Genomic DNA, 22160 nt, shown 5'->3' on the forward strand with positions numbered 1-22160 from the left:
ATATGCTGATCCAAGTTTCTTCTTTTGCAGTGAAAATTTGGAAGATTGTATATCAGCCTGAATACATTTGTTGGAATATAAATGGCTGGGAAACCACTTCAGGCTATAATTCTAAGGAGATCAACGAGGAAAAGTTCCTTTATATATGCTTTGTAAACACATAGGATATTTGTGTGTGTGTGTGTGTCTCTGTGTGTGTGTGTGTGTCTGTGTCTGTGTGTGTATGAATAAAGATCAGGGAGCAAATCATGTGTCCATTAATTGTAGAATGACTTGAACAAAATGTAATATATGTATGCATTAAAATATTGCAGTGCTCTAAGAAATGATGAACTTGAAAAACTTCAGAGAAACTTCAGAAGTGTACTATGAGCTGACACAACCCAAAATAAGGAGAATTAGGAAATCAATTTATAATTAAGTAAAGGGAAACACTGGAAGATATCAGAACTCTTATCAATGCCATCATTAGTCTTGACTTCAGAAGACTAACAATGAAGCACACTTTCCCCCACATAGAAGAGAAATGGAGGATTATCAATGTAGAATGAAGCATTTATTGTCAGTCAACATCAAAGTGTTGTTCTACTTTGCCTAATTATGCTTCTCTATTACAGGGAAGCAGGGGGGAAGATTATCACTGGGAAATGACACAAATATTTTAAAAATCAATAAAACTTAAAAAATAAGAAAATAACTGAGTAGCACTACAATAGAAACATTCTTTTGTATGACTATAGATGCTAAAGCAAGAAAAAAAAAACTGGAAAACCTTAAGTATTTCTAAAGTGTTCATTCACCAACCCCTGAGCTCTGATCTTACTCATTTATCTGTTATCAAAACTTAAAATATAAAGTCTTCCTGACCAACAATTCTTTATCATCCCTCCCAAAGGGGTATGATGGTATACCTGAGAATCAGAAAGACTCGAGTTCAATTCCTTTCTCTAAGACATACCATGTGTCATCATGCACAAACAATCTAACTTTTTATTGCCTCAGGTAGTCCTCTAAGACGGAGGTTTTTTAACCTTTTTTTTCTGTCATAGAACTCTTTTGGAAGCCTTTATAAAGGCTTTATAAAGGCTTTTTATAAAGCCTATGAGACTTTTCTTAGAACAATGCTTTTTAAAATATGTATAATTGAAGGAAACAAAATTTCAGTTAGAGATTAGTAAAACTAAAGATGCAATTTTTCCGTCCAAGTTCATGGATCCCCTGAAATTTATACACCCTGGATTAAGAACCCCTTCTCTTAGACTTATTTTGAATGAAAATTCATGAGCAATTTTCTCATGAGAAAACCAGCCTGTCTCATAGGAGAGATCTTTGGAGGGAATTTCTACCCTAGGTGTTTTTCCACTGATAAAATCACAGGTCTGAAACTTTATTCCTCCACTAATTTTTTTTACTTTCCAGGAATAGTGGCATTTAGACAGAGGACAGTGACATAAAAACCAAAGAAATGAGCATTTAAGGGTAGAATTTAAAGAATATTATAAGCTCAGGTCTTCTTGAGGTGGGGAGCCTTATTTCAGTATTTCAATACATAGCACATCAATGATCATCTCACTGGTCTAAGGCAAATTTCTCCCTGAGTAACTTGTCTCCATACAAGTATACAAACTTTACTAGAAGCATATGAGATAAACATCAGACTGTCATAACAGCTAAATAATCATCTGGCAAGACTTGGAGTCATAGCAAATGTTTGCCGATGTCGCATTATTGCAGCATGAAACTATAGACTAATACAGAATTCAAAATATTATAGGAACTATATGTTTCATTGGGTTGGGTGGGTATTGAGAATATATAATAGAGAGAAGTACCACAGATTAGAGGCAAAATAGAAGAAAGAAATGGGACTTTTATTGATCCAGATTTTGGTTCATTTACCTATTCAGCCTGTAGTTAGTCTTCCTCTGGAATGTACAACAATTTTTTTCCCCTAGATGTTGCTGCCTTCATTTGGTCCTGACAGTACATAATCAAGACCTATGCTAGATTAAATAGCTAATGAAGAACTGACTTAATCACTTGTGAGGATTGATATGAAAAGCCATTTTCTATTTTATCCTGAAAGTGTTTTAGGTTTGTTGTATAACAGTAGTAGAAGCCACTACAAGTTTATATTATTTGAATACATATTTGATGATAAGGTTGAAAAATTAGTAATGAAACTGAATAGAGATGAATGCAAAATCTCATGGTCAGATTCAAAAATTTAATGTCACAAGAAAAGGATATGAATGGCACATAATCAACATCAAGCACCGTCATCAACATCATGACATTGCAGCCATGAAAGCTGACTTGTTCATATACTGTGTGAAGGAGGGATAGCATTCACTGCTAGGGAGGTAAAACCCTTCTCCTGTGTCCTAAGACTTCTTCAAAATGGAGTCATGAAAAGTCCAATAGCACTAAAAAAATGGCTGAATACCAAAAAAAAAAAAAAAAAAAAAAATAGGGTAGGGTGATTAATCTCAGGGGATGATGAGTACTAGTACATTCAGTATTTTCAGTTAAAATCATATAGAATACTTATCATGAAGGCAATAAATAGGCATTTGGGAGTTTTGTTTTTAGATATAAATTGAATAATATGGTATTGAAGTTCTTTTTCTGGAAGAATTGGAAACATCATCAACTGGATGATGGCGTAAAAAAAAAAAAAAACTTATCAAAAGAAACAAAACTCATCAATTGGACTAACAAATTATGGTCCATGAATATAATGGGATATTATTGTGCTATAAGAAGGATGAATGTGATGAATACAGAGAATCATGGAAAGATCCATGTGAACTTATGAAAAGTGAAATGAAACCAAAACAGTAGAGCTAAAAACTACCACTCAAAAGTACTTTTGTAAAACTGAGAAAAACAAGCATAGCAATACGACTCCTTTGTAGAGTCATGACTTTTATGAATGTTGTATAATTCAGCTATTTTCAGATTTTTCAATGTATTGGTCGATCATGCTGATTTTTTCCTCTCTCTCTCTCTCTCCCCCTTTCTCTCATTTTTTTCTCTTGTTTTTTGAAAAATATTATTTCCCCTATAGGATGTATCTCTGGGAGAGGGAGAAGAAAGGATCTTGGAAATAATAGAAAAAGATACTAATGAAACAGATTTTTTTTTTAAATTAGAGAAGAAGAATAGGAAGGGAGAGAAAATTTAAAATGGATGATTAAAATGTATTTCTCAAAATTATTTGAGGACTTTCTTTATGATATCATTTCCCTATTAATTTGAACAAAAGAGAATTTTCTAGAAGTACAGTTCACTCACAGCAGCACTGTCTAAAGCGATCACGTACATATATATGTACATGTACATGTACACATGTGTTTAGATTATAACATGAGTACTTTGTTCTCTGTTATTCAAGAGAATCAACATTAGATTACCCCGAGGCAGTGAAATTCAGGGTGATTATAGTACTTCTCAGGTGGTTAAAGTCATTCAGCATATTTTATTGCTCAATTAATTGAGAGAAACAATTTTGATCTTTAATCAAGCAATATTTTACATAGTTTATTTCTCTTTTACATGTCAATAACATCTCTCTTTGGGGGCTATTGGGAATACGAATACACATGGGGCATCCTATATAATACATTCACAGAGATTTTTAATTCAGAGGCATTTCTTTTTCTAAAGAAAAATGTATACTTCTTTCCTGCTTGAACAAAATCTTTTCTTTGGTTAAAAACAATTGAGTACAGACTTCAGTATATGAGATTTCTCTATAAATATTAGGATTTAAGCATGGTGGATAGATACCAGACCTGAGTGTCAGGAATATATGAGTTCAAGTCCTGTCTCTTACTAATGTTGGTTTTGTGTGACACTGGGCAATCCTGAGGAAAGAGAGTTTGGGGGTGAAACTTTTGGTCAAAAAATGAAAAGACTTCATGAATTGGTACAGAATGAAATGAACAAAACAAGGCAGACAATTTATATAATTGCAACAACAAACACCTGTGTAAAAACTAACAATTTTGAAAACCTTAAGAACTCTGAATATACAATTACCAACTATGATTTTAAAGGACAGATGATAAAGCATGCTACCTATCTTCTGACGGAGAGGTGATAGACTCAGCAACAGCTTCAGAACAATGAAGAAGTTGGAATTTTTTTCCCTTTATTTTTTGTACACATACACACACACACACACACACACACACACGAGTTGCCTTTTCTATTTCGATGAGTAAGGGGGTGAAAGAGAAAAACTGATTTTTATTCATTAAAATGTTTTGATTAAAAATACAAAATATATCCACCTATATCACAAGTACAGATGCAGATTTATATTTCTTTGCCTATGTATATCTACCTATATCATTAAACTTTTTCTATTTTGATCCCATTTTGCCCTAGAAATTTTTATAAGACTGTAGGCATATAGGTGTATAAAATAGGTATACAATTCAAACATTTATTGATAATAAATTATAAAGAAATATATTTTTAAACAATTTTGGGATACATAAAAATTTACCATTATTAAAGATGGAAGTTGAATACTAATGAGATAGATGTGTTTATTTATTTTTAATTAAGAATTAGTTCTTGGCAGAATATTTGATACTTTTATTCTGCCAATTTTTTTCCGACCCCCACATTCAATTATACAACCCCATATGGGTTGTGACCCACAGTTAAAAACTTTGTCTAAACTATATGTTGGAAATATATACACACACGTTTGTATGTGTATATGCATGTATATGAATATTAGAAAATACATGTATACAAGCATGGACACTCACATAGACACACAAAGAGTCATGTAAGTAGTATGGAAGAATGAGTAAAAAGCTAGCCTAGGACTTGAAAAAAAACCTACATTGTATTGGTCAACCTGCTATCTGGGAGAAAGGGTGGGGGGAAGGAGGGGAAAAGTTGGAACAAAAGGTCTTGCAATTGTCAATGCTGAAAAATTACCCATGCATATATCTTGTAAATAAAAAGCTATAATTAAAAAAAAAACCTACATTAAAAGTCTACCTCTAACACATACTGGCTATGAGACTCTAGACAAGCCATTTGAACTTTCAGTTCTCTAAGCCAGAAATGTTAAACATCCCAAGTGGCTTGAAGGCTGTATGTGACCCACAATACTGATGAGCATTAAGGGAATCATATTAAAATGCAATTTGAAAGTTTTTAACAAAATAATTAAAATTTTAATAAAACATGGATCATATTAATGTGTAGTTTTCTAAGTCAATATGCTAGCCACAAAGATTCTTTTATATATTTGAATGGTCCACCTTTCTATATGGATTTGACACTATTGATCCAGGAAGAGTTGGTCTGTAGGTAGAGGCAATTGTCTCAGAGAGGATTTCCAATGAAAATGCTGTCTCTGTCTCTGTCTCTCTCTTTTTTCTGTTTCTCCCTTCTGTCTGGCTCTGGCTCTTTCTGTCTTTCTCTGTCTCTATCTCTCTCCTTCCTTGTCTCTCCCTTCTCTCTGTCTCTCCCTCTCTTTCTGTGGCTGTCTCCCTTTCTTCTGTCTGGCTCTGTCTCTTTCTATCTTTCTCAATCTCTGTCTCTTTCTTTGTCTCTGTCTCTCTTCCTTCCATCTCTCCCTTCTCTCTGTCTGTCTCTGTCTCTGTCACACACACACACACATGCACACATACATTCACTGTGTCTAATTTTAGGTAAATCATAACTTCTACCCATGTCAAAACCAATCAACCCTAGGATTAGAAAACAGCATTCAAATTACCCTATATTAGAGGGGGGTCTCTAGAGTGAGAAGGCTGTAAGACTTTCAGTACAAAGGAGAGAGAAATGAGCCACATGAAGCCTTGGGAATTACTGCTGAAGTCTCCACTGAACTCTCATACAGGCCCAGGAGCTTTCTACAATCCTTTCCTATGGCACAGCACTAGTTTTTTTTTTTTTTTGTTTGTTTCCTTTCCATTTTCTTTTTTCTTTTTTTTTTAATTTAATTTAATTTAATTTATTTAAATTTTTATTTAATAATTACTTTATATTGACAGAATCCATGCCAGGGTAATTTTTTTTACAACATTATCCCTTGCACTCGTTTCTGTTCCGATTTTTTCCCCTCCCTCCCTCCACCCCCTCCCCTAGATGGCAAGCAATCCTTTATATGTTGGATATGTTGCAGTATATCCTAGATACAATATATGTTTGCAGAACCGAACAGTTTTCTTGTTGCATGGGGAGAATTGGATTCAGAAGGTATAAATAACCCGGGAAGAAAAACAAAAATGCAGATAGTTCACATTCGTTTCCTAGTGTTCTTTCTTTGTGTGTAGCTGCTTTTGTCCGTCATTTATCAATTGAAACTCAGTTAGGTCTCTTTGTCAAAGAAATCCACTTCCATCAAAATATGTCCTCATACAATATCGTTGTCGAAGTGTATAATGATCTCCTGGTTCTGCTCATTTCACTTAGCATCAGTTCATGTAAGTCTCGCCAGTCCTCTCTGTATTCATCCTGCTGGTCATTTCTTACAGAACAATAATATTCCATAACATTCATATACCACAATTTACCCAGCCATTCTCCAATTGATGGGCATCCATTCAATTTCCAGTTTCTAGCCACTACAAATAGGGCTGCTACAAACATTTTGGCACATACAGGTCCCTTTCCCTTCTTTAGTATTTCTTTGGGATATAAGCCCAATAGAAACACTGCGGCACAGCACTAGTTTTAAACTATTTGTTCAAAACAATATAGACTTTTCCACAGATTATTTTTTCTTGTACTCATCATCTTAGTTGATCTGCTCTTAAAAATTATTGATGGACACAGAAACATTTTTATGTTTATTGCTATTATTAACATTTATGTAGTACATTTAAAAAGTGGTTTTAAAAGCTTTTTGTTTGTTTCAGTCATTTTTCAGTCATGTTTGACTCTTCACGATTCTTTTTGGATTTTCTTGGCAAAGACACTGGAATGTTTGGCCATTTCCTTTTTCAACTCATTTTATGGATGAGGAAACTGAGGCAAATAGGATTAAGTGATTTGCTCAGGATCACATAACAAGTGTTTGAGGCCAGATTTAAACTCAGGAAGATGAGTGTTTCTGAGTCCAGGCTTGACACTCTATTATAATAGCTGGCTGCCTTATTTCATGCTATCTTTGTATGACGCTTACAAATAAGTTGCAAATTTTTCCTTTTCTCACTCTTTGGATCTGTAATTTGCTAATGATATAAGCAGGACAAGGAGAATTTCTTGCCTCAACTTTACATCTCAAATTTTTTAGCTTTATAAGACTTTTTACCTGCAGATGCTATGCAAATGGGAATATGAGAATGAACTTGGAAGAGTTACAAAGTTACAACAAAAATTAGAATTCATCAAGACAAAGTATCATTACATAAAATCAAAGTATATTTAAGCAATACTAGCAAAAAACCAAATCAAAATAAAAGAGGAAATCTGTCAGAATAGGTATGGTACTGATCCCTACATAATCACACAGTGAATACCTATACATGTTGGACAGTATTATTGCTTCAACAGTGGAAGTTATTTGCGAAAACAAAACACTTGAATATAATAGCATAATATTGTTTTCCAACACTGGGAACTTTTGGTCACTTCTTAAAGCAAAAATAATTGCTTATTATAGTGTTCAGTATCTGCCAATCAAGATATATGTATCCCATGTAGGGATATTATATGATGCAATGTATTTTTTTAGTGCCATTGTTACCATGGAAACACAGTTTTACTACTCCAAAAAAGGTTATTACTAAGATCTTGGTAAAATGATTTTATATTCTTTTTTAAGTAAAATATATGTTTTGGTAATCACACTCCTTGACAGTAATAATAAAACCATGACTTGAAGTTGTGTTTTTTTTAAGTTTAAATTCTGAACTTAAATACCAAATATGAGCTTTTCCATATATCTATATATAGAGTAGAACACAAAAAGCAGATTCCATAAAACTATGAATCTCAATTTCACTCTGTTAAGCTTTTTTCTTCAAAAATATATAATGAATTCCATACATTATTATTCAAACTCTTCTACTTGTCTGTGCTCCTTTTTGAACTTCTGTCCATTAAAAAAATGTAACAATGCTATCCCTCCCTTTTTTTTATTATCACTATTATTGCTCCCTTTCTCTTTTTTGATTCTCCCCATACCATTAATTGTAAGAAAAAAAAGGAAGGAAAGAAGGAAGGGAAGGAGGGAGGGAGAAAAGGAAGAAGGAAGGAAGAAAAAAGAAAGAAAGAAGGAAGAATAAAAATAGACAGATGTGAGCTAAATATTGTTCAACAAAATGAATCCAAGCAGTAGTCAGATTTTAAAAAGTTTCCACACCTTGTGCCCTATCAGGAAGTGAGTAATATGATTCATCTTAGGTCCTCTGGAGATAGAATTAATCTTTTTTTTTTTTAAATCAGAGTTTTTAACTCTTTTGAAGTTGCTTTTCTTTAGAATATGGTTTTCCTTGTATAAAATGTTTTCCTGGTTCTGCAAACTTCACTCTTGGTCAATTAGTTTATATTGCCCAAGATGCTCTGAAATTATCTCATATCATTTATAGCACTATAAAATATATCTTAAATTGGTCAGGCATTCTATTGTTTTAGAAGCATGTCTTCAGTTTCTAGTTCTTTATATATTTTCTCTTTCCCATTTTAATGCTACCTTCAGGTTTAGGAAGTATGTTTTGCTTATGATTATTCCATCTCCACTATTATTTTCTCTGTTAACATTCCCTCTCTATCTCAATATATATTCCTGTTGAGTTTGATGTATTTATTTACCAAACTGTTCTAATGTGTGTATGTGTCTGTTGAATCTTCCTTTATCATTTTAAGATAATTATTAGGTTCATGCTTGTTTCTCTCACTTTCTTCGCCTAAGTTTTTCTGGAATTTTGTGTTTATATTTCAAAGTTCTTTATTCAACTTTGTTTTTTTTTTTTCATCCAAAAAACTTGAAACAAATTATATTACATTCCATTATATTCCATTAAAATTATTTTGTTGTTTTCTCTTGTGGAACTATATTCAGTTTCAAAGGATAAGATGCTATTTGTTGTAAGTCTCTCTTTTGGGGTATTATATTCCAATATGTCTTTTCACTTTTTTTGGTATAGCTGCCAAGTCTTGTGTAAACTGCTTCTTTCTGGAGGTCCGTAGTAATTTTTAAAATATATATATATATATATATATATATATATATATATATATATATGAGCATAATATGCTGGTTATAGTATTTCCTGATTTTTTTTAACATGAAAGCTCTGGATATTGGCTATAAAATCAGAGGAATGAAAAAAGTCAGAAAAAATAACATTTTACATTTACAAAAAAAGAGAAAATGCCATTATAAATAACAAAGCAAATAACTGATTAATGAGGTAAATAAGATTGACCTAAATTAAATAAAAAAGCAAAAATTCTTTTAGTTCAATGTGCTTAAAAACATTGTCAACTTAGCAGGCATTGAGAAATTATTTTCTTTTTCCTTTTAGTCAACATTACAAAAACTTCTGCAGCAGATGGGATCTATATATGTGGCTTAAGACAACAAAGCCTAGCATGGTCAATAAAAACTTTATGTAAAATTTGTTGCAAATACATATCAATTGCTATTATGTAAGATTTCTGGAATCTTCATTCCCTATGAAGAAATGTAATAAATAGAAAAAGTCAATTGCAGTTGCAGTTATAACACATTCTTCATGGTTCCTGCATATTTACAGGACTATAACTATGGATCTACATAACATGTTTTGATAGTTGTATTATTTTACTGGTGGAACTATTTCTTTCACTGTTTCAGATTGTAACTCATCTTGTTCAATTTTATAAATCTTTTAGAAATCATACCATAAATTTTCCCAAGGGAACCATGTTGGGAGGGGTTACAACCCCTCTTGACCTCTAGGTCAAGAGACCTAAATCTCTTGATAACTATAGTATACATTTAAAAAATGCACAATAAAAATAACCCATATTTGTGCATGGACTATTTTTATCAGTGCATACTATATTTACATGCTATATTTATATAAAGAGGAAATGGATAAGTAATCAATAGCTCAGTTTAATAAAAGGTGAACCTCCTTATAGAAGTCCTATTACTGTGTGCTACTGTATTTGAGTCATTCCTGGACTTGTCTTGCTTTGCAGTTTCTAAGCCTAGCAAGAATACACACACACACACACACACACACACACACACACACACACACACAGAGAGAGAGAGAGAGAGAGAGAGAGAGAGAGAGAGAGAGAAGAGAGAGAGAGAGAAAGAGAGAAGAGAAAGTCTATTCAGTATTTACGTAGGTATTGGAGAGAGACGATGAAAAAAAAAAAAGATGCATGAATTTGCTTTTGAACGTATTAGATTTCTGCATAGGGAATGAAGACCCTGGAAATCCCACACTAAGCCCACATCTACTTTCCAAAACAATGTTCTTTCTGTACAACAAAAGGAAAGGTTTATAAAGTTTATGTGCCATTGGAGCAGATAATTTTTAAAAGGCTATGTTCTTAATGCTACAGAATGAAGGATTTCACAGTGGGAGCAGAGACTCTTGGGGGCAGGACATCCCAGATAACCTCACCCACATGCTTTTCTCCAACAATGCTTTTCTGTATGGAAACAGAAGCAAAAAAGGGGTGAGATAGCTTTTGTAGTTAGTCTTAAATAGTTAGCTTTTCTTCAATGGGCTGTTAAATTGCTGCACAATGAACAGCCTTCAGCACCCTAAGGAGCTCAAACAAAAGTGATCAGGCAAGTTCACCTACACCCACTTTATAAAACAATAATCGTTGTTCACTAAGCAATTCCTAGGAGTAAAATTATGATTTGTGGAGTCCAGAACAAGAACTCAGGTTGGGTCCTTGGAATCTGGGGTCAGGAGCATGTGAAGGGGTATTTAATCCTGGGGTCATAGAAAAACATGACCATCAGAGACTGTACAGGAAATTTGAGAAAGGCACACAAATAAGAAATTATGAATAGGCAGATTTCAGAAAAACCTGGAAAACTTGTACAAACTAATGCAAAATGAAATGAGCAGAACCAGGAAAATATTGCACATGATATCAGCCACATTGTGTGATGATCAACTATGTATAATTCAGCTCTTCCCGTCAACATAAGGATCCAAGACAAGTACAAAGAAAGAATTTCACAAGGAAAAATGGTATCCATTTCCAGAGAAAGAACTGACAAACTCTGAATGCGGATCAAGGCACACCTTCTTTTTTACTTATTTTACTCATTTTTGTTGTTGTTTCCCCTATCTCTTTCTTCTTTCACAATTGTGATTAATATGGAAATAAGTTTTATAAGATAACACCTATATCAAATTGCCTACCATTTTAGGAAGGGGAGGGAAGCAGAATAATTTGGAACAAAAAGATTTTGTAAAAATAAATGCTAAAAATTGTAATGACATGTAACTAGGAAGAAAATAAAACCCTATTAAAAAAAATAAAGCCCTTTTTTTTAAACAAAAGGAAAGTAAAGCAGACAAAAACTTCAAATGAATTTATTGTGTATCTTCCCAAGATTTTTTTTTTCTTGTGCTGACATTTTTCCACTTAAAAAGAAGCATCTATTCAGCTGGATAAGGACTTGTATCATAAATAGAAATAGGCATTTCTCCTTCTTTCTCTTATTCAAGCTTTTGCTTGAACTTAATGGCTTTGCTCTGTCCCCTGCCTAAAATACTATTGCTCTTCATCTCTACCTTCTGCTTCCTTTAACTTAGTTAAAATCCCACTTTGTACAAAGAGTCCCAGCAATATCAGTACTAGGTCTATTTCCAAAGATGTTTAGGGGGAAATAAAAAGAACCCATGTGTTTTATAATGTTTATGGCAGTTCTCTTGTAGTGGCAAAGAAAGAAGTTGTAGGAATGGCTTGTAATTGGAGAATGGCTCAACAAGTTGTGGTATATGATTGTGATGGAATACTACTGCTATAGGATATGATGAGTTCAGTGGTCTTAGAAAAACATGGCTAGACATACATGAAACAATGAAGAGCAAAATAAGCAGATTCAAGAGAATGTCTTATGAAGTAATTGTTTTAATAAAGAATAATTTTGAATGAATATATATGCCCAAATTAACTACAAAGGATTTATGAAGATACTACCTGCATTAAGAGGAAGAACTGATTTTTAAAATTGTATTTATTGAATGATTTTGCACATATGTGTATAGATATATATACATATATTTATGGATGGATGAATAGAGATGTTAGACAAAGATAGGCAGACATTTGTGTCTAATGATAGTCATCTCTAAGGTTATGGAGAGGGAGGGAAGAAGAAAAGGAAAGAAAAGAAATTTATATGATAACTTAATTATAAATGTAAAAGGAATAGCAAGATGTATGCAATTAATTTGCAGGATCATGTACAATCATTTTATTATACTACATTATGAAAATGTTTGTTTTATTGCATAAATTAAAAATAAAATAAATACATTTTTAAAGATTCTAAATTCTCATTGAGTTGTGCTTTCTCTCTGAAATAACCTCCAATCTAAGTTGTATATCTTATTTGTACATAGTCCTTTGAAAACTGTCTTCCCCATTTGATTATGAACTCCCTGAGCACAAGTTCTGTTTTTTGCTTTTCTTTGTATCCCGACTGCTTAGTATGGTGCTCAGCACATAGTGGGCACTTGGTAAACACTCACTGACTTGAATGAAGGTATCCTACCCTTATGAAGCAACCCATTCCACCTAAAACATCTTTCACTGTTAGGAAGGTTTGTTTTTCTGCCTTTTATACCCATTGATCCTAATTCTAATCTCTAGGACTAAACAGAACAAGTCTGGTGCCTCTTCCATGTGACAAACTTTCAAATAGTTAAAGAGTGCCATCATGTCCACATTACCCCAAGTCTTTTCTTCTCCAGGCTTAATGTACCCATGGATCCTCATGACTTGGATTCATAGACTTTCAGTATTCTGATTGCTTTCCTCTGGACTATCTAATTTATTAATAGTCTCTTTAAACTGCAATTCCCTGAGTCAAATGGGATATTCTAGATATGTTCTGATGCAGGGGAGAAAGGAATTGTGCCTCTTTGAAAACAACTTTTGGACTGGATGGACTAGTTTGATATTCTAGCACAAATTTATCTTGTTCTAGATGAAGAGATTGGAGTCCACAGAGGTAGTTACTTGTTTAAGGTCCCAGAAGTGGGAATTAGCAAAGCCAAATTCTGAGGACTTTTGAGTCTAGCTCCAGTAGTTTTCCCCCCTTATTATATCACATTGCCTCTCTTCTGAATATCGTAATGCAAACTATAAGCTGGGGAAAGAATCTCTTCTTTCAGGAGAACCCTGCTGCCTCTCCAAAGAATACCATATCTGCAGTCTGCTAGTGGGATCCTTCTAATACCTACTCAGACCACAGCTGGGTGGGCAACCTCAGCTCTTCTGCCCATCACAGTGTCCAGACCCCTGTTCAGGTCACTACATAGGGAAGACACCCCCTCCCCCATGCTCCACAGAAGGGCAGAGTACATTTATGCAGCAGAGAGTAGTGTTTTGAGCCATAGTCACTTGCCATCATCAGCTGAATTGCTCTCCTGCCTGCCAGAGGCAGCTGTGTGGTACAGTAGATAGATAAAGCACTGGGACTGGAATCAGGAAATCAGTTAAAACTGGCCTCAGACGTTTACTTTACATATAACCCTGAGTAAGTCACTTTACCTGTTGTCTCAATGTCCTCAATTATAAAATATGAATAGTAATTGCATTTATTTCCCTGGGTGGTGACAAGGATCAAATAAGAAAATATATGTAAAATGCCTAGCAAAGTACTTGTCATATAGTAGGCACTTAAAAGTGCTTGTTTCTTTCCTTTCTCTCTTCTTTCCTCCCCCTTTTCCTTCCTTCCCTCTATTCTTCCTTTCTTCTTTCCTCCTTCTCCCTTCCTTCCTCCCTTTTTCCCTTCCTTCCTTCTTTTCTTCCAAATACTTTCTTCTATACTACCAAAAACAAAAAGCATCTCTGTGTAAACTCATCTTCTATGACAAGACATATTATAATATGCTCTTCCTTCTCAATCCCTTTGATATTGAATCACCCACTTCCCTGGAGTAAGCTATCCCTTCTCCAAACCAACTGTTCTTTCCATAATCCTTATTTACTTCAACCCTATCATCTACCTATCCCATTCCAATTCCATTGGTCCCTTCTATTATGCCCTCTGTTAAGTTTCATTCCTTAATTAATATTTCCCCTTCTTTTGGACCTCTTCTCAAATGCCTTTCATCTATGCTGAATAATCCTTACTATATTCTAGTATTCCTCCTAGCTATCAATTACATTTGGTTCCTTTCTTTCACAGTCAAAATCCTTCAAAAAGTTGTTCATGTTCAATGTTGCAATTTTTCTACTCATCATAATCTGGCTTCCATGTTGTCAATCAAATAAATGCACTTATTCCAAAATTACCAGTGATAGGGAGTTAATATAATACAGTGGAAAGAGTACCAGTTTTGAAAAAAACAAATTCAAATCTTGCCTCTGACATTTATTATTGAGGAACTTGAATTAGCCACAACTTCTCTGACCCTCACTTTCCTCATTTGTAAATGAAAAGGTTAGATTAAATGGTTCCTGACATCCCTTCCAGTTCCACATCTATGATCTCAAGATCCACCTATTGCTAAATCTTTTAACTTTTTCTTAGTCCTCAATTTTTTTTACCTCTCTGTAATAGTTATAATTATTAGCTATTCTTTTCTTCTGAATACTCTCTCTTCCTTGTATTTTCTTGATATCACTCTCTCTTGGTTCTCCTCTTCAGTCTCCTTTGTCTGTCCATCATCTATATAACATTGCCTAACTGTGAGTGTTCCCCAAGAGTCTGTTCTGAGCCCTCTACTAGATTTTATTATGCTCTCTATTATCATGATGACCTCAGTAGATCACTTAGGTTGAATTATCATCTGTATATTAATGAATTTAAGATATATATTCATTCCTGATCTCTCTTCTAAGCTCAAGCCACAAATCTCTCATGATCTATTGAGTATGCTGATTAGGACATCCCATGGGCATCTCAAACTCAACATGTCAAATAGTCACTACTCTTGGTCAAGGGCACCCCATTACTCTCAATTCATTACATTACTGCACTCCATATATTTAATCAATTTCCAGATCTTTTCCTTTATATCTACACAACATCGCTACCCACAGGGTCACTCAATCATATTTTATCTGTACCCAAATTGCAAAAGCCTGCATGCAAACTGGTTTCCTGGTCTCCAGTGTCTCCCCATTCCAACACTCCTTCCACATAGTTGTGAAGGTCTAAGTCCCAAAGTATAAGTCTGACTGTGTTATTCTTCCATTCAATAAATTCCCATGGATGCTAAATATCTTTAGCAGTAAATATAAACTCTTCTCTTTAGCTTCAAAAAGGTTTTCTTTCTCAAAACTGGGTCCAACTTACCTTTCTAACCTTATTATATCCTGCTTCATACATTCTTCACTCTCTCTCTCTCTCTCTCTGTGTGTGTCTCTCTGTCTCTGTCTCTGTCTCTCTCTCTCTCTCTCTCTCTCTCTCTCTCTCACACACACACACACACACACACACACACACACACACACACACACACACATGCATACAACTCTTTTTAACTCACAGGTTTTTCAGTGGTAATTTCCATGATTCAACATGAAAGCTTTCTTTATCCATGTACTTTTTTTTTTTTTTTTTTTGCTGAGGCAATTGGGGTTAAGTGACTTGCCCAGGGTCAGACAGCTAGGAAGTGTTAAGTGTCTGAGGTCAGATTTGAACTCAGATTCTCCTGACTTCAGGGCTGGTGCTCTATTCACTGCGCCACCTAGATGCCCCTGTCATTTATCTTTTAATACCCTCCCCACAAAATGTTTCTTCTATTTATTTTGTTGATAAACAGATGGCTTTGGAGTTCAGAAAAACCTTCATATCCTACTTCTTACAAATACTGATTGTGAGATCCTGAATAAGTAATTTAACTTCCTAGTACCTCAGGCAAGTCTCTAAAACAAACTACTACCAGAGCATCAAAGTTTTAGACTTTTGCATCTTTTCAATAAAATAAAATTTTATTTTCAAATGTAAAAAAATCACTTAGCTCATACAAAAATGTGTGAATCCTCGTTGCAAAGCAGATGCCAATCTGTAATGACTGAGTGAATTTCTCATTGCAAAATCCTTATTATCACTGAAATAAAAGGTCTTAATTAGGTGGTACAGCTAGTCAGGAGGATCTGCGTTCAAATTCAGCATCAAATATTTGACATGAATAGGTGTGTGACCCTAGGCACGTCACTTAACCCTGAATCCCTTGCAAAGAGAGAGAGAGACAGAGAAAGAGAAAGAGAGACACAGAGAGAGAGAAAGAAACAGAGAGACAGAGAGAGAAAGAGAAAGAGAAACAGAGAGACAAACAGAGAGAGAGAGAGAAAGAGAGAGACAGAGAGAGAGAGAGAGAAACAGAGAGAGAGAGAGAGAAGAAAATTTAAAGGTATGGTCAAAGTTTTTCTTGTGAGAAACAACTCTACTAATGCAGGTCACTAAAAGTGAAATTTCAGAATTACTTCAATTTAAATAATAAGCTAATAATAACAAATTGTGGAATATGAACCATATGCTGTTAAAGAAGAGACTAAGATATAGAATATGTTTACCTAACATTGAATATTCAAATGTTAGAAATACTTGAGATGCCTGACTGAATTGTTCAAAGTTCATTAGGGCAGCTGGTAAAAGATCCTCTAAGGTGTGTCCCGGTGAATCCAATGATTTATTTTTTAAGGTCTATTTTATGTTAGCTGAAGTACCACATGAAAGACAAAAATTAAATGGTCCTTTTCCACAAGGAGAAATAAATAAATCAATAAACGTAAAATATATGCAAAGTAAATACAAAGCAATTTTGGTGGAATGGGAAATCCATTCATTTTTCAATAAACTCTAGTGTCTCTATTTTATCTAGGATAAAAGAAGAGTTTCCCTCTGTTTGACATTTAAATTTTCTCATAATCTAACCCCAATCTACCATTTCAACTTTATTACATATAACTCACCTTCATATACTTTGCAGTCTGATCAAATTAATCTCATCAGAACACACAGAAAACATCCAATTTTCTGTACCTTGGTTTTTTGAATTGGTTGTTCCATAAGCTTGGAATATACTTGCTTTTCCTTCTACTCTTAGAACTCCTACTTTCTTTTAAGAGTCAGCTAAGGCTTTTCCAATGCCCTCTTCCTCATTACCTATCTATCTACCTTTTCCTTATCCGGGTTTATTGGGTAATTTGCATTCATTGCTTAATAATGCTTAAAAGATCAAACCTTTGTTTCCTCAGTCATTTCATTTTTCACTTACTATGTACCACATAGATATGTATTACTTTTTCCAATAAAAATGTAAGCTCCTTAAAGGAAGGGACTGTTTCACTTTTGACTTATTTCTCAACATTGAGTATGGTAGTGGTCACATATCTGGTGTTTAAGAAGTATTTGATGTTTGATTGATCGTGATAGTACAGAATAGATAGGGTAAGAATTGATTTATTCACTTTTGTAGTTTTTGTAGAGCCCTTCATATTTAGTTTAAGCGTTTGCTGAGTGAATGAAGCCTTGTCTTGCTGTTGGATTTTGATGACTGGAGGAGAGAATGAGGCTGATGATTCTGTACAGCTTTGCTTTACTTCAATCCAGTTCACTCACAAGCCAAAACATCATTTTCATGAAGTCATTAGACCTCTTCAAGAAGGAAGAATAACAACTTTGTGGCTATAAGTAAGTAACTTGATTATGTTTGCCTAAGGCAATTCCCTAGGACTCATCTTCTAACTCTTAAGAGTTGTATTGATGGTAGGAATCCCCTTACCAAGAATTTCTCTTGCTAAAAATATCACAGATCCTTCAAGTACTCCAATAAATATACTTTATGGTATATTGGGACCGCGTGTCTATTACCTCTGTAAAATGCCCATTTCATAGCTAACCTTTAATATTTAAAATAGTTATAACTCTAATTTAAGATTGGTCATTTCTTCAGAAAGGAAATGGCAATAATGGCCCAGGAATACAATAGTATGAATAAAGCACTTTGTGTCTAATATAGTACTAGAAACATATGATAGGGAGAACTTTATTTTTATGATTATGATTTTATGAAAGAAAGTAGTCTTTGATCTGGGATTATCAGCCCTTTGGCTGTTCTGCAAACAAAACACTCATCCCTTGGCTCAAATCATTTTTCTCTGACAGTCTCCCAACTCTGGAATGCTCTCCCTCCTCTGCTTTCACTGGGGAACTCTTTGGCTTCTTTTATGTATCAACTGAAATCTTATCTTCTATAGGAAGACCAGCCCTTACTTTCAGTGCTTTCCCTCTTTCAATTACTTCCTATTCATCCTATATGTAACCTCCTTTGTATATTTTTATTTACATCTTGTTTCCCCTCCTTAGACTATAAACACTTTCAGGGCAGGGACTGTCTTTTGCCTTTTTTTCTATTCCTAGTGTCTGGCCCATATTAGGTGCTTAATAAATGTTTCTTGATTAATTGACCTCAGTTTCCTCATCTGTACAATAAGTAGATTGGATTACATGAACTTGAAGATCTGTTCCAGCTCTAATTAGATGATCCTATTAAAACACTTTCTATGTATATGGAAATACCAGTATTAATCCTGGATAGGTACCATAATGTTCTGCAGTACCATAATTGTTTCATAGTTAGAATAACAAAATTTCATTTCAGTTTTCAAAAGTCCTTCACTGGACATCAGTCAATTATATGTGCTGTCTTTTCTATTATATATAAGCTCTTTGAGGACTGAGAATGTTTCTTTCATCTGTATTTGTATTACCAGTGCTTAGTACATCACCTGGAACAAAGTAAGTGCTTAAATAAGTGTACTTTTTCATTCAATTAAGAAAAGACTTGTGCATCAGATAATGTAAAAGCTGAGGCATGGGGAAAACTAGAGGTTCCAAAGATAAGGGGGGAAAAACATTCCAAGAAGAGAGGACAGTCCACATAAAGATATGAGGTTAAAAGAAGGAATGCCTTATAGGAAGAGAGTCACATGGCCCAGAATGGCAGTGTTTTAGCTGACTACCAAGAAATTCCATTTTTGGCTGTGACTATAAATTTTACATAGCACAAGTCCCTCAAGAGAATTCTCATTTAAGTTGGCTTGAAATGACTATGAATGGGTAGTCTAGAATCTGAAACCCTCTGAAACTAATTATTAATTAACCGAATTATTGAAAAAAATCAAAATAAATATTTCACAAAGTTTCCAACAAGGTTCTAGCATTTTTTTTAAAAAGAGCCTTAAAAAGGCCTTTACATAGCTCAGGAAGGTAAAGAGCAGGGAGGAAAATATGCTAGAAATCATACTTAGTAAAAATGTCAGGCTTAATATCCTAGAGATTGTATGTACACAGTTAGGTTTGTGGTTAGGAAAATAGTTGATTTTTTTCTCCTAGAAGAAGAGAGTTGATATTTAAAAGATGAATGAATGATGCTAGAAAGTTCTGGTTTCAATGACAAGGATTAATCAAGTAGCCACAGTCTTCAATTCAACATTTTTATGTATATATGTAATATAACACAACACATAATAATATATTATATAAGTGTATGTGTACATATATGTATATATATACATGCATGTACTATATATATGTATGAGTGTGTGTGTGTATATATATATGTGTGTGTGTGTATATATATATATATGTATGTATGTATGTATTATAGATTTTTTGTGGAGGGAGGAAATGGAGAAGAGGAGGGGGAATACCTAGTCTTTGAGTGTTTCCTTGTAGTCAGGAAGGAAACTTTCGGCTAACATCTATCAATGGAAAATCATGTAAAAACGTAGAGATTAGTGAGAATAAAACAATAAAAAGAATAGTTCCATACCCATCACTTCCTGCTGTGTGAACTTTTGACATATCAGCAAACTCCTCTGTGCGCTTGCTACTGCTGGTATACTGCTCACTGTACAACTTTAAGGACATCTGTTCTACAGCATCCCTTTGTGCTTCCAGGTAGCATAACTGAACCTCAGCCTAGAGACAGAGAAACAAAGAAGAAACATTCTTTTAATCCAGAAGGAATTCATTTCAAGTGAGTGCTTTGGTGAGAGCTTTGGTGGGTAACAACTCAAGACACAGAAATTGTTCACATCATTAGACCTCTCTTTTCCTGGTTGGATTTAATAAGATCAGCTAGATGTATTACAGAATTGTTTTTTTTATAACTGAACCATATATGTTCCTCTTAAAATATGACCTGAATAAATGAAATGAATTCTCAAAAGATACAGTAATGATACAATATCCCTGAGATCATAAGATTGTGTGATTTAACATAAAAATTCAATGAAATTTCAATAATATTCTTGCTCATATTTTCATGGATGTAACATTTATTTTGTACAGATGCTTATCCAACCTACCCTCTTGCATAGTCCCCTCATCAAGTCAAGTCAACAAACAATTAACACATTCTACATAATAGGTACTGTGCTAAGTGCTGGAAATGCAAGGCAAAAAACCAAAAAAGACATTCCCTACCTATGAGAAGCTTACATTCTAGTAGTGAAAAGCAACACATTAAAAAATAAAACTGAAAATTAAGGTGGGAGAGGAGAGAGAAGGAAACTAGAGAGGGTATAATTAAAACAAGAAGTCAGGAGAGCAGAATCTATACAGGAATGAATGCATGAAGCTGGTCACTATTCTTAAAATGCAGACTTTGATCTTTTAGGGGAAGGGTGAGAGGAGGGTCCTTTCAGGATGAGAAAGCTATGTATCTTTAACTGTGACTCAACTACCTTTCTTCATTAAAAAAAAAAAAAAGTATATCCCTTAATTTTTTAAATACAGTGATATGAGAAACATTGATGTTGTTTACACTCTATATTTCTAATTGCAGATAGACTTCAGAAAATAACAATAAAGAGGACCTGAGATCTGGGATGCCATTATCTAACTTGGCGTTAAAAACTGATTATAAGAGCAAGTAGTCAAAAATAAAACCAAATAAAAATAAAAATGAGTAGGCAAAGGAAAAAGAACCTAACCATTCTGGTTTGAACTTTGAATGCTTATTTTCTCATTGTTACTCAGCACTCCAATATTCATTAGGGAAAGGAAGAAGCAGTAAGTTCACCATGCTGGTTTCATCAAATGATGAGCCAGACCAAAAGAATGCTGAATAATATTTGGCATGAAAATTTATGGAATTGATGCTTTATTTATTGCAGCTGTGGTGATCAGCTTGCTTTAGGAGCTCTATTATACACCAGATGATATTGGGAATAAAGTTTTCTCAAAGGAATGCTTACCCATGGGTAATGGAGAGAAGGAGGTCAATTTATAAAAAGAAGGCTAAATTTATATATATCCTGGGGTCCAAAACACTATCTTTCTTTCCTGAAATAGATTCTATTAATAATCAAACATGCCTATTAACATTTCTGATAATCCTTAAAAACTTTTTTTTAATTTAAGTAGCAAAGAAAATAGGCCTGGTTCTACTGTCCAAGTATGAATGTGTTAACATGTATGAAAACTAGATGTTTAATATCTTTTTCCTTATGCTTCACAGCAAGTAAAAAACTTTAATTTAGCCATCAGTTTTAGAGATTCTTACAGAGAAAGTAGAGAAAGGATTGTAAAAATGGCCACTGTGATAAATGGGGCATTGACAATTTTAAAAGGAAAAGAATTAATTATGAACATTTCCCAAAAACAAACTGCTAAGCTATTCAGATAGTTGCCATTTTCTTGTTTTCCATAAATATGCAAGTTTAAATTCACTAAAATCCATGGGATGAATATTCTAGAAATAAAGAGTTGCATTACTATATTTTATTAAAATTCAATTAAATAAAGCTTTTTATGACTTTTCAAAGCTACAAACTATGGAAATCTTTCTTATACAATTGAGTTATCTTGAATAGAGGCATCATCACTGAAATTCTGGATGTTCTAAAATACAAGAAAAAGTATAGTGATATGTGATAATATACTCAGCTAGGAAAAAGTGTGTAGTGGGAAGGCACAAGGGTCAATGTTAGATTTGGTCTTATTTAACATTTTTATTAAT

The 22160-nt window shown here is 33.8% G+C and overlaps 1 protein-coding gene across 1 annotated transcript in view; it reads right to left on the reverse strand.

Moving 5' to 3' along the window:
- Positions 1–22160, reverse strand: part of AKAP6 (A-kinase anchoring protein 6) — a 560338-nt gene that overhangs the window by 155288 nt on the left and 382890 nt on the right. Inside the window, 1 exon segment of the mRNA XM_051977277.1 lies at positions 19968–20116. Within this exon segment, the coding sequence (XP_051833237.1) occupies positions 19968–20116 (149 nt within the window).

The sequence above is a fragment of the Antechinus flavipes genome, chromosome 2, assembly GCF_016432865.1.
Source record: "Antechinus flavipes isolate AdamAnt ecotype Samford, QLD, Australia chromosome 2, AdamAnt_v2, whole genome shotgun sequence".
Taxonomy (NCBI): Eukaryota; Metazoa; Chordata; class Mammalia; order Dasyuromorphia; family Dasyuridae; genus Antechinus; species Antechinus flavipes.